The sequence below is a fragment of the Myotis yumanensis genome, unplaced genomic scaffold (assembly GCF_028538775.1).
Source record: "Myotis yumanensis isolate MYYU_CA2020_CCGP unplaced genomic scaffold, mMyoYum1.0.hap1 SCAF_24, whole genome shotgun sequence".
NCBI classification, from domain to species: Eukaryota; Metazoa; Chordata; class Mammalia; order Chiroptera; family Vespertilionidae; genus Myotis; species Myotis yumanensis.
The window spans coordinates 6,461,271-6,475,960 of NW_027223775.1; the positions used below are offsets into that span (position 1 = coordinate 6,461,271).

Genomic DNA, 14,690 nt, shown 5'->3' on the forward strand with positions numbered 1-14,690 from the left:
AAGTCCACTTGTTCTCTATTCTCAAAAATGATATTCAGCAAGATTCTACTTTATTAAATTTATAATTATAATAATTTTAAAGTCAATTGTATAGCTGCTATGAATTTTCATCTATAATAATAAAAGAGTAATATGCTAATTAGATCGGTCAGCTGAACGAGCTTCTGGACAAAGTCGGGGCTGTGAGGGTCGAGGCAAGCCACAGCAGCTGCAAGTGTCAACCTCCTTGCACGATTTTTGTGCATTGGGCCTCTAGTATTATACATACTTATCTGGATGAACGTTTTTTTCTCTTTAACTAAAGGAATCATACTGCTAAGTTATAAATTCTAAATATGTAGGAAAATTACTCCTTAACTCAAACTTCTTTATTTTTAGTATAAACATCAGATACTTATAAATCCTTAATATTTTAAATGGAAAGCAAATATTAAAAACTATTAAGCCTTTGAAATAGTTACTTCTGGAACAATGAAAATGTTTAAATATGGATGGTATTACAAGTTAAAATTTGATATGGAGCCTTAGCTGGCGTGGCTCAGTGGATAGAACGTCAGCCTGCAGGGTGAAGGGTCCTGGGTTTGATTCCGGTCAAGTGCACATGTCTGAGTTGCAGGCATGCAGGAGGCAGCCAATCAATGATTCTTTATCACCATTGATGTTCCTCTCTCTCTCTCCCTCTCCCTCTCCCTTTCTCTCACCACTGATGTTTCTATCTTTCTTTCCCTCTTCCTTCCTCTCCGAAATCAATAAAAATATATTAAAAATTTATGACATGAAAAACGTGAAATTATAAACTGAAAAAGGAAGTATGTTGTGAAGTACCTAACTGTATATATAAATACACAGCAAATATGTGGTAGTCTGAGAGACTGGAATATGATATTGTTATTGTTTATATTTTTTAACTTTTCATAATGTAAATGTACTATTATAAAAAAATTTAAATATATGATTTTATTAAATCAGGATCTAAAATTAAAACATAAAAATGTTGAGATGTTCATTAATACTAAAGCATAAAAAAGTTGCTTATGAAAATATTTTAGATAAATTACTACCTCACTTTATATATAATTTCTATTTATTATAAAATAAAAATATTTTTTCCATTTTCTGATTTGAGTAGTAATCAACAATATTCACTTTGTGATTAAATTTCCCATACTAACCTGCATGCCTTCAGAACTTCTGTGGAACTTGAATATATAGACACAGACATTGATGGAATAATCTGAGAATCAGATTTGAGGTTAATTATAGGTGAGTCTGGTTTTTTAGAGCTCTGTATGTTCTCTAGTCCTTCTCTATTAATTGTGTGTAACCTATTTTGAGGACTGCTAATGCTGCCAACACTGTGTGTGGTTGTCTGCTCAGTAGATTTTGAAAAAGGTATTGTGGTGAAAACGACTGAAGAGGGTGAAGAGGTAATAGAATTATTAGTCTTCGTATGAATAGCTGGGTAAATATTACTGGCTTTGTCATAGGCTCCAGTACCTACACTGTCACTGGCTTCTCCAATCAATGAAGAAGAGATATGAGGACTGTTAGATAGTAAATTTGGTGATGTACAATTTCCATGGTTAGGGTCACAAACAGATTCTACTGTCAGCTGCTGAACATAATTAGAAAGTCCCTTGACAACAGCACAGCCATTAGCTATGTCTCCAGTATGCCTGCTTGTTTCAGGCACCAAAGACCTATTTCCTGAAGATTGGCTCTCTTTGGTAAAGGTAGTGCCTTGCTGTCCACCTGAGGTAGCAATATGAGATGAGAGGTGATTGAGAGCAGCTCCCTGTGTCACTGAGTTGCTAGAGAGAGTTCCATGTCCAATCTGTTTCTGAATGCCAACACTAGCTGCTTGGAGATACTGGACAGGTCCAGTGGAAAATGAAGGTTGTTCATCAGTAGGTCCTGACAAATGTGAACTCTGACCTTTGTGAAGCTCCTTTAAAAAAAAAGAGAAACAGAAATAAAGTAATTAAAAAGGTTTAAATCTATAATTATTCAAATCCAACAATAAAATGGATTAAAAATGTTAAATAAAAGCAGACACACACACACACACACACACACACACACAAAACCACAGTTAAATGTGTAATACAATTTACCTCAAATCCCAAAATTTAATTTTTAAAGTTTCCATTACCAAATGACTAAAGTAATACTTTTAGGGAAAATTATGAAACTGGGGTGATTCTATTTTTATTATTTGGTGTAGTATTTCTTCACTTAAGGTTTTGAGGTTTAGACATTATTTTTTCAACCACGTGAGCAGCAGATATGTGAGCTGCACGCTCTTGTCCAGGGAGCATCAGCCCCATTTACAGCCTGCCTCGAGCTTAAGAGCAGCAGCCTCATGTGGCCTACCCCTGTCCAAGGAGTAGCAGCTGTGTGAGTGGCCTGCTTCCCTGTCCAAGGAGCAGCAACCACGTGAGCAGTCTGACCTGTCCGAGGAGGAGCAGCCTCACGAGCAGTCTTCCTATGACTGAGGAGCGGTAGCCCTGTGCAGCCCGCCTCCATCCGAGGAGCAGCAGCTGGGCACACCCTGCACTAGTCTGAGGAGCAGCAGCTACACAAGCATCTTGCCCTCGTCCAAGCAGCAGCAGCCGCACGAGCAGCCTGCCGAATCCAAGGAGAAGCAGTTCTGCGAGCGGCCCAGCCCCATTCGAGGAGCAGCAGCAGCCCACCGCAGTCCGAGGAGCTGCAGCCACACGAGCAGACAGCCCATGTCCAAGGAGCAGCAGCCCTGTGCAGCACGCAGCTGTCTGAGGAGCAGAGCCACAACAGCCTGCACCTGTCCGGTGAGCAGCAGCCAGGTGAGTGGCACATCCCCATCCGGGGAGGAGCAGCCACGCGTGCAGCTCACTCCCGTCCAAAGAAAAGCAGCCTTGCAAGCAGCCCACCCCCGTCTGAGGAGCAGCAGACTTGCAATCAACCTGTCCAAGTCCTAGGAGCAGTAGCCCCACAAGCAGCCCACCACATCACAGGAACAACAGCAGCAGGCAGCCAGCCCCCATCCAAGGATCAGCAGCCATGTGAGCAGTAAACCCCAGTTCAAGGAGTAGCAGCTGCGTGTGTAGCCTGCCCCCATCCAAGGATCAGCAGCCTCCTGATCACCACACCCTCTGTCTGAGGAACAGCAGCTGTGTGTGAAGCCTCCCCCCACCAGCCAGAGGAGCCACCACAACTGTGAACAGCACCCACCAGAGGAGCTGCTACCAACTGAGGAGCAACTGCTACCACAATCGCCTGAGGAGCAACCTCAGCCCAAGGAGCCACTGCCACCCAAGGAGTAGCCCCGAAATGACTGAACATTTAGATCTGTCGGTGAGATCAAACATGGGTAGACAAAGAAACCCCCAAAGGAAAGAACAGGAGAAGTCGCCAGAAAGGCAGCTAAGTAAAACAGAAGCATTCAGCATGACAGAAAAAGAATTCAGACTAAGGTTTTGAGGTTTACTTTGTTAAATTCCGATGCACACATTTTCATCTTTACAGAAATTTATCGGTAAATTTAGGTATGAAAAAGCATACATACAGCCATTTCCAATTAAAGCTATAAACACAAACCACTCATCTATAATGTATTATAAGTTTAATACAAAAAATAAGTTTATTAAGTCTTTAATCCTATCTAATAATAGACAAACATGGTAATTAACCGTAAATTCACTACCCTTCCCATTGGCTAATCAGGGCAATATGCAAATTAACTGCCAACTAAGATGGCGGTTAACCGCCAACAAAGATGGCGGCTAATTTGCATACTGCAGGCAGGATGGGACAGTGCCATCCTGCCTGCCCCCACCCCCTGCCCCCCGCCATCCAGGCCTGCTATCTGTGACCTGGGTGGCGGGCGACTCGTGTGCGACCCGACCCAGGGTTGGCGGGAGTGACCACAGCGATCCGCCACCAGCCAAACTTCCAATCGGCCCTCCCGCAGGAGATTGGGGCTGGTGGGGCGACCGCAGCGGTCCGCCAGCAGTCAAGCCCCCAACCGGCCCTCCCACGGGAGATCCGGCACTGGATGCAGGCCTGCCATGTCTTGGGAGGGGTGAACGGCAGCATGATCCGAGCTGCTGTCCGCCCCAGCACGGGATCCAGGCCTGTGGTGTCTTGGGTAAGGTGGGCGGTGTGGGCTGTGGGGGCAGGGCTAGTGGCAGCGTGATCTGTGAGAGGGCACAGGTTGGGCTAAGGGACCCCCCTTCCCTGCCAGTGCATGGGCCTTCTAGTGTTATCAATAAACTTCATATGTAAATGGCAGCTATCCTCAATCAAAACAGCAAAACTAAAAATCTATAAAGTGTTGCAAGGAATAACTCATATGAATTTCCACCCTTCCATTTTCTCTCCCCATAAACCACAAAAACATTCTAGCAGTGTCCCCCTGAATGACTTGCAAAGAGATACACATAATTAGGAGCATGTACTGATATTGTTAAAGACTTTTGATGGGACAATTTATCAAAATTAAAAGTTTGAACACAGAGAAAAACTCTTTCATAGAATAAAAATATACAATGAATTATGTATGTTTTACCTGAAATTTGTGCTTGGTTGCTGTCATAAATTTCTCTCAGAAGATTCTCATCCTAATTTACTGACAAAGTAATTAATAAACTAATGTATAAACACTGATTAAGGTAATACGATAATACTAAAACACTGTTACAGCTTCCACACTATTTTAACAAGAAAACCTGAAAGCTAGTAACATTGGAGTTAGAAATATAACCATAAACTAACATTTTTAATTTCAAACTCCATATTAAGTGGAACTTTAGAAACATGGAGAAAATCTTATGATGATACTTTCTGAATTAGATAATTAGTTTAATAACTGGGTAAGCCTGTTTGCTGTCATGTGAAATGAAATTTGTCAGTTAATAAAATGTAACATAATAAAAATTGAACTGATAAGTTATATATACCCTAGTCACTTTTAATCATCTAATTAAAATTTTATAGCATGACTCTGACATTGAGTTTTCTTATTAAAAAAACACCTTGACGCCGAAACCGGTTTGGCTCAGTGGATAGAGCGTCAACCTGCGGACTGAAAGGTCCCGGGTTCGATTCCGGTCAAGGGCATGTACCTGGGTTGCAGGCACATCCCCAATAGGAGATGTGCAGGAGGCAGCTGATCGATGTTTCTCTCTCATCGATGTTTCTAACTCTCTATCTCTCTCCCTTCCTCTCTGTAAAAAATCAATAAAACATATTTTTAAAATAAATAAATAAATAAATAAATATTTTTAAAAAACACCTTGAACTAACCATGTATTTAACCAGATTGCCTGTTATCTACTTTAACATTGGACACATTAAAAATGACAAATTAAAAGCTGAAAGGAGTATGTAAATGAAGTATGATAAAATCCTGTTGATAACAATTAGAAAATAAGAAACCAGATAAAAAAGTAACATTGTATGACATTCCAAACACAGAGATCAAAATATTCTGAGTTTATAATTTTTTTTTAAAGGAAATCTATGGTTGAGTTAAAGTAAAGGAATACTTGACAACTGACTGCAACTTTCCATTTGTTTCTCAACAGACACTGAATAAGAAAACTGATGGACTATGAAAACTATTTTAACTCTAAGAATTAGCTGACCACCAATATACTATAAACACAGAGAAAAATACAAGAAAACTAGGGTAAAATTTAAAACTAAAATAAAAACAGAAAAAGTGGTTAACTTCTGGTGAGAATACTCAACAAGCAACTTACTAAAGTGAACAAAATTAAGCTCATAAGAAAGAAAAGAGAATAGGTAAAACACAGATTTTAAAAATCAGTAGACAATAAAAAATTGCTAAACATAAGGGAACAGACCCTCAAAAATTATATTTTAAAAAATTGAGGAACACTTCCCATATTGATGAAAACTTCATCCAGTTTACCAATCTCATAACTTTAAGGAAACACTAAATAGTACAGACAATAAGAGAATCATATATCAGACATGATAATAAAACTGTGGAAAGCTACAAGGAGAAAATGCAAAAGCAGCAAACAAAATGACACAACTTTTTAAAAGGAAACATGTTATGATATGATAAACAGGAGACTTCTCATTAAAACTGGAATCCAGGTATGTGAAATGAAACATTCAAAGTACTCATAAGAAAATAAATTCTGAACAAGAACTCTATGTAAAACTGTTCTTCAAAAGCAAAGATGAAATAAAGACATTTCTAAAAAAGCACCCAGCTACCAGAGGAGTCAAACAATAACAAAATACAAACAATAAACATATAATTTAAGGGAAAGAAATGACATCAGTTAGTAACTTAGGTAAAGAAGAGACAGTGGGAAATTTTTAAATATTAAAAATGTAAAAAATACTGTATACACATTTTGTCTTTTAATCATATAAATGTTTAAAGCAATTTTAACACAGTACTATAACACATCCTATATAATAAAAGCCTAATATGCTAAGCGTCCGTTCATTCATTCCACCATTCGGCCAGTCGCTATGATGCACAATGACCACCAGGGGGCAGCTCTGACCAGTAGGTAAGCTTGCTGCTAGGATCCGGTGATCGGGACTGGGAAAAATGGGCCACACACATCCTGGGGCCCTCCCGCAGTCCATCCTTGGTTGGCCAACTTCCATGGCCCTTCCCTGGCCAGCCAGCCCCAATCAGCCAGGGTCAGGTCTGGGCCAGATGGCCCAGATTGGAACTGGGCAAGATGGCCGGACATGCCCTGGAGCCCTCCTGCAGTCCCTACATGGCCCCAATTGTGCACCAGTGGGGTCCCTCAGCCTGGCCTGTACCCTCTCACAATCTGGGATCCTTTGGGGGATGTTGGAGAGCCGGTTTCAGTCCTATACCAGTAGGCCAGGTCAAGGGACCCCACCGGTGCACGAATCTGTGTACCAGGTCTCTAGTTTATCAATAATAAATATAACAGTAATGCCACAAATATGGGAGAGAAAATTGATGAAAATAATTATTCTATATTTAAAGTATTCAAAGGTACATTATTATCTATTTGGCTAAACACAATGAAAAACAACAAATATGGTAAAACAGAAAATAGATATTACAAATAGGAAACAAAGTGCTAAGAAATAAATGGAAAATTAACCCCATTAATAATTATATTAAACATAAATGGCTGAATATTCTTTCTACAAGCAAACCTTGTCAGACTGCTTAAAAACACCAACACCCTATATGCAAGAGACAATTATCTTCAAAGACATAAAAATGTTTAAAGTGAAAAATGACCTACTTTGCAAACATTACCAAAGAGAGTTAGCATGATATTAATATCAAAGAACACATTGCAGAAAAATATTTAACATGAAAAAAAAAATTTCTCAATGGAAAAAGTTATTAGATTAAATACATTTTCTTTTCTTTTATATATTTTTATAGATTTCAGAAAGGAAGAGGGGGCGGGGGGAGAGAGAAAAATCAATGACCAGAGAATCATTAATTGGCTACCTCCTATACATTCCCTACCCAGGATCAAGCCAGCAACCTGGGCATGTGCGCTTAATCATGTATTGAATCCGGGACCCTGCACTTTGCAGGCCAACACTCTATCCACTGAGCCAAATTGGCCAGGGCTAAAAATATTTTCTTAAAAAACTATAAATAAACATTTACCACATCTGAGATTCTAAAATATAAAGTAAAACATTTCTGATGTGAAAGAGAAATATACAGCCCAGTGGACATGGCTCAGTGGTTGAGTGTCAACCTATGAACCAAAGGTCATGTTTTGATTCCCAGTCAGGGAATATGCCTGAGTTGCAGGCTTGATCTCCAGTGTGGGGTGTTCATGAGACAGCTGAGCAGTGATTCTCTCTCATCCTGGATGGTTCCATCTTTCTCTCTCCCTAAAAAAAAAAAAAGGTATATATTTTTTTAAAAGACAAATATACAATTCAACAATAGTTGAAGATTTAACTAACTCATTGTATATGACTGATTAAAACAAGTAAAAACATAGGCAATGATATAAAAAATTTGGCAAAAATATAAACCAACTACATGTCTCACTCTTCCACTCAAAATCAACAAAATAGCCCTAACTGGTTTGGCTCAATGGATAGAGCGTCGGCCTGCAGACTGAAGGGTTCCGGGTTCGATTCCAGTCGGGGGCATGTATCTTGGTTGCGGGCACATCCCCAGTGGGGAGTGTGCTGGAGGCAGCTGATAGATGTTTCTCTCTCATCGATGTTTCTAACTCTCTATCCCTCTCCCTTCCTCTCTGTAAAAGATCAATAAATTATATTTTTTTAAAAAATCAACAAAATATATATTCTTCACAGTTCACACGAAATATTGTCTAAAACAGACCATAAACTAGGAGCAAAAACAAGTCTCAATAACATTATTAAAACTGAAATCAAACAAAACATATTCAAAATGTGGAACTGTATCAAATATCAAAAACATGTGAGGAAAACCCAAATTTTGGAATATAAAGAACAGAATAATAAATGTCTCATGTGTCAGTTTAGATGTCACAACAAAAACAAGGAATTCTGATGAGAATCAAAACATAATACATTCAAATTTATGTTTAAAACTACATTTAGGATATTAATAACTTTAAAAACATTGTTAGAAGATCTAAGATAAAGTAAGCTACCACATTACAAAGCTGAGAAGATACAAAACAGAATATAACTATAAGGAAAGAAATACTATAAATCAAAAGAAAAAGTCAATAAAATAAAAAAATAGAAAACCAAACAAAAAACTTAGGAGAAAAAAGACAGTATTTGTCTTAATAAAGGTTAACCCAACAAAACTTTTAAAATTAAGTACATAAAAACAATAAAAAGTAAAATTTACACCTTATCAAAAAACAAGACTTGGCATCATGACAGATCCTACAAGAAATTTTTTGAAGAAATCACATTAATCTTACAAAATCTATTTAGAAAATACAGAAATATTACCAACTCATTTACTATAATACAAAAACTAGAAAAAGACAGTAACACAGACTACTATTCTTCTTAAACACAAAGGCAAATATCCTTGAGAAGATATAAGCAAATGAAATTAGGCAATACTTAAGAAGAATTATGCACCATGATCAATGAGGGTTTTCCTAGAAATAAAGGTAGGTTGAACATCTGAAAAAATCAACATAATATATTCATTACACTGACTAATAAATGTAATATACCATTTTATTAGTATAGAGACAAAAGGCATCAAAATATCTGAATACATTTAGGAAATAAATTTGAAAAAAGCAAAAAAATCAACCCTCCGATAACAAGGGAATTTATTAAACATATAAGTAACACATTTAATTTAATGCTGAAACACAAAATGCTTTACCAAAATAACAGCACCAATTCAAAAATATCTGCTATTAGCACTTCTACACAATAATGTCCTAGATGTTCTAGGCTAGGTAACAAGAAATTAGAGATAAAATTCATAATCTTACCCAAAAAATCAAATACATAATATTACAAAATAAATAAGTAAACTCTCAAATTGTAAACCAATTATATTTCTATATTCTTACAAGAAATAATATGAAAATAAATTGAGGACATGTTTCTACTAATATCCATATAAAAAACATCTGAGATAAATTAAAAAAGAACTAAATAAATGTAGAGACTCTAAATTCATGGTTTGGAAAAGTTAACATTATGAATATCGCAATTTGCCCCAAATTAATTTACACATAATATACAACACTTTTGGTACAAACTGATAATCCGAGACTATGAAAAAAACACACAGAACCTATCAACTTTGAAAAGAATTAAAATGTTAGAGCTTTATAATTTAACTTCAAAAGACAGTATTGTTGAGGTGATGTTAGAGGAATTACATGGTGTCTTCCCTGAAATATCAACAAATTAATTTAATAAAGAATTCCCTATTCAATGCAGAGGCCCATGCATTGAGACAACTGAAGGTGGGCAAATGGGAATAAATGCAAAGGTAAGAAGGAAGGAAAGCTCAAACAGCCCACAGACACAGCCCCACAGTTGGGAGCTTCAAGCTCCCTTCGGCTGGGAGGAACAGAGTGCTGTTGGAGGCAGTTTAGCACGGTGAGCAGTGTGAACAGTGACTGAGCCAGCATATGCCAGAGTATGGGTTTCTGCCATGTGGCTCTCCACTGTCCAGGAGGTCAGTGGTGTTTTAGATAAAGAAATGGAACCAAAGAGCCATGCCACCACTTGGACTCCCAAAACTGGCATCCAGTAGTAGAATTGCTGTTTGCCTTTGTAACTGACATAGGACAGGGATTGCCATTAATATGAAGACAAAACAAATCCCAACCCAAGCAACACCATTGTACTGGCTTCTGGAAGCAGTGAAGGTCAGGTTTGGGAGATCACAAATGTAAAAAACCTTGTGATTCAGTACCATCTACTGGAAAATAGTAGAAAGATCTCTTCACAGAAAGTTGCTACAGAAGACCATTAAAATAGATGTACATACATGCTTAGACAAAATACCATGAATAACCATAGTGACGAGGATGATAAAAAAGAAAATGAAAAATCCCCAGAAAGCAAGCTAGAATACATGGAAATGTGTGATATAAATGATGGAGATTTCAAGACTGCAGTTCTGAATATACCCAACAGATAAATTAATATATTCAGAAAACAAATAAATAAAATGAATACTTTACCAAAAAGATTGAAAAAACCACCACTCGAAAATCCTGGCAATGAAGCATGAAATTAAGGAGATTAAGAATAAGCAAATGAGCCCTAGCCAGTTTGGTTCAGTAGATAGTCAGGGTGCGGAAGGGTCCCAGGTTTCATTCTGGTCAAGGGCACAGGCCCAGGTTGCAGGCTCAGTCCCTAGTGGGCGATGTGCAGGAGGCAGCCAATCAACGATTCTCTCTTCTCATTGATGTTTCATCTCTCTCCCTCTCCCTTCTTCTCTGAAATCAGTAAAATAGTATTTTTTTAAAAAAATTTAAAAGAATAAATAACAGCATAGAAAACAAATGTAGGAAAGAATTAGTGATACGTAAGACAGGAATCTAAAAATGACACAAAGGGAAGAAGAGAGAGACGTGAGCATACAGAAAAATGAAACAGCTCAACAAGAATTATCTGACTCTGCTGGAAGCCGGTCCATCCTTGCTGCTTGACATAGTCGCTGCAGGGAAGAAACATCTGCACAGCATGTTTCAAGGGACCTGGCATATATGACATACTGTTCTTAATATGTTTGTTCCCCTTCCTAGCGCTATGTGTTTTAACCAAGGTCACCTCTCTGAGAAAGGTTGTTTCCCCAGGTGGGGATTTTTACCTGGAGTTAGGGAGGGAATAAAACCCCTTAACTAAGTGCCAGGCGGGTAATTAATCACTTTAAGTATGAACAATCACGATTAAACTACATAATCTTTACTTAAAATAATCTCCTTCAGTTACTTCCTTGTAGCTTAATAGAACAATAGAGAACCTTGGAATGGAGATAAGAAACGCCCTAACCTTTGGAATAGAATGGATAGGATTAAAATCAACTGGTATAAATACAGATGTAACAGGACAATAAACACAGAACTTGGCTGGAGATCCTGGCTAGAGAACCTGACTAGGCTGCTGATCAACTGAACGCTGTCTCTTTGTCATTCCTTCTTCGCCAACTCCGTCCACACCTTTGGGAACCCCTGGACCTGCTGGGGTTGGACCCCAACATCTGGCGCCCAACGTGGGGCATGAACCCACGACCCTGAGATTAAGAGTCTCCTGCTCTACCGACTCATTAGAAAATAGACATTCCGGAAGAGAAAGAGAGGGAGAAAGGAATGGTGAGTCTATTCAAACAAATAGTAGATGAGAATTTCAAAAATCTAAGGAAAGAAATGGATCCTTGAATCCAAGAAACAACCAGGACACCTAGCTACCTCAGTCCAAAGAGTCCCTCTCCTAAGCACTTGGTTTTAATACTGTCAAAAATTAATGAAAAAGAAAAAAAATTCTCAAAGTAGGATGCAAAAAGAAAAAAGGGAGTGACCTACAAAGGAAAACCCAACAGAATTTCACCAGACTTCTCAGCAGAAACTCCACAGCCAAAAGAGAGTGGAACCAAATATTCAAATATCTGAAAGAGAGAAATTACCAAGCATGAATAACATATCCAGAAAAATTATCCTTTAAATGTGAAGGAGAAAAAAAAGACATCCCCAGACATATAAGAGTTGAGGGATTTTTATCAACCAGAAAACCTCCACTGCAGGAAATATTCAAGGGAGTTATTCTATCTGAATAAAGAACATAAGGTCACAACACTATGAATAAGAGCACAAAAAACTTACATCATAAATGGATAATTCGTGACAACAAAAACATAAAAGGGGAGGGGTCTGAACTGGCCAAGGAAAATGAAGATCCAATGTACTCATAAGAACAAACTTCTGTATAGATGTAACTTATAAACCTATACAAATTCTACACACAAAATTCCCCAAACTAGGACATATAGTTTAAAAAAAGAAGATGCAGAGAAAAGAAGTGTGAAATACCACCAAACAAAAACAACAGACAAAAACGCAAAGAAAAAAATGGCTATAGGAAATCCTCATACATCAATAATTACCCTAAATGTAAATGGTCTAGATTCACCAATAAAGAGGCACAGAGTAGCAGAGTGGATCAAAAAATAAAACCCAACCATATGCTGCCTACAAGACACACATGTAAGCATCAAAGATAAAGACAGATTCAAAGTTAAAGGGTGAAGAATGATTTTCCAACTAAATGACATCCACAGAAAAGCACATGTGGTCACACTTATATTTGACAAAGTAGATTTAAAAATAACAAGAAGCGCCCTAGCCAGTTTGGCCTGTGGACTGAAGGGTCCCAGGTTCAATTCTGGTCAAGGGCATGTACCTTGGTTGTGAGCACATCCCCAGTAGGGGGTGTGCAGGAGGCAGCTGATGTTTCTCTCTCATCGATGTTTCTAACTCTCTATCCCTCTCTGTAAAAAAAAATCAATAAAACATATTTAAAATAAAAATAACAAGAAGCAAAGATGGATACTTTATAATGATAGAGGGAACACTACATCAAGAAAACATAACACTTCTTAAAGTATATGCACCAGGGAGCATCGAAAAATATAAAACAACCACACCCAGAACTAAAGGGAGAAACAGAACAAAACACAATCATAGTTGGAGACTTTAATACTCAATTGACAGCTCTAGATAGATCAACCAAACATAAAATCAATAAAGAAATATCGGCCTTAACTAAAACTTTAGACCAAATGGACATAATTGACAGTTACAGAAGCTTTTGTTCCAGAATATCAGATATACATTCTTCTCCAGTGCAAATGTTGGGTCACAAAACTACCATCAAAAAATACTAGAAGACTGAAATTATACCAAGCATATTTCCTGACCACAATGCCTTGAAATTAGAAATTAACTGCAAGCAGGAAGTAAAGAATCCCACAAATATGTGGAGATTAAACAACAAACTACTAAAAAATTACTGGATCAAAGAAGAAATAAAAAATGAGATTAAAAGATATATAGAAACAAATGAGAATGATAATACAACACATCAAAACTTCTGGGATGTGGCAAAATCAGTAATAAGAGGGAAATTTATATTATTACAGACCTAGCTCAAGAAATAAAAGAAATTCTAAGTAAACAACCTAACAGCAAATCTTGAAGAAAGAACTAAAACAACCCAAAGTTTGTAGAAGAAAGGAAACAATAAAAATTAGAGCAAAAATGAATGAAATAGAGAACAAAAAGACTATAAAGACTATACAAAAATTAAACAGGTGGGGTTTTTTTAAAGGTTAATAAAACGTACAAACCACTGGCTAGATTCACTAATGAAAAAAGGGAAAAGACACACATATACAAATTCACTAACGAAAGGGCAAAGGAGAAATCACCACAGATATTACAAAATAAAGGATCATGTTATAACATTATGAAAGACTATATATTCAATTACCTAGAGGAAATGAATAAGTTCCTAAAAATATGTAATCTAGACCAAATCATGAAGAGTTGGAAAATCTAAACAGACTTCTCAGCAGTGAGGAAATGGAAAGAACCATAAAAAAAAAAAACCTCCCCCAAAATAAAAGTGAATTCTACCAAATGTTCACAGACGATTTAATAATCTATGTTTCTCAAGCTCTTCAAAAAATATTGAAGAAAAGGCAATACTTCCTAACACAGTTTATGGAGCCAATATAACCCTGACATCAAAATCTGGAAAGAGTAACACACAAAAAGAAAACTACAGATCAATATATCTGATTACTACAAATGCAAAAATCCTAAACAAAATACTAGTAAAATGAATACAACAGTATATCCAAGAAAATAATACATCATGATCAAGTGGGAAGAGCCAGATTCCTGCACGAGCTCTGGTACCGAGTGGCTTTGAGTCCATATATTCTTCTGAATTCTCCCATTTGACTATGCCAGGGCAGGTCCTTCTCAAACCCTGCCCACTGTACTAACTGCTGGGAACTTAGTCCAAGTTCCTCCTTTACTAAGTGTCAGAGACATAGGTCAATTCTCGGAAGCAGGGCAGAATGGAGAAGCCATGAGAGGTTGTGGGTGTGTAAGGAGGAGTCTTTATTGCAGAAGCCAGTGGTCACATAGCCATCAGACAAGAACAGTCCTCACAGCAAAGTCCATACAGGCAGGTACCCGGACTGGTAAATATAT

At 37.5% G+C, this 14,690-nt stretch overlaps 1 protein-coding gene across 7 annotated transcripts in view; it reads right to left on the reverse strand.

Moving 5' to 3' along the window:
- LOC139000587 (lysine-specific demethylase 6A-like) overlaps positions 1-14,690 on the reverse strand; it is a 266,067-nt gene that overhangs the window by 60,099 nt on the left and 191,278 nt on the right. For all 7 annotated transcript variants that reach the window (XM_070402728.1, XM_070402727.1, XM_070402726.1 and 4 more), the window contains one exon: positions 1,173-1,948. In XM_070402728.1, the coding sequence (XP_070258829.1) occupies positions 1,173-1,948 (776 nt within the window). The remainder of the gene's footprint in view (positions 1-1,172; positions 1,949-14,690) is intronic.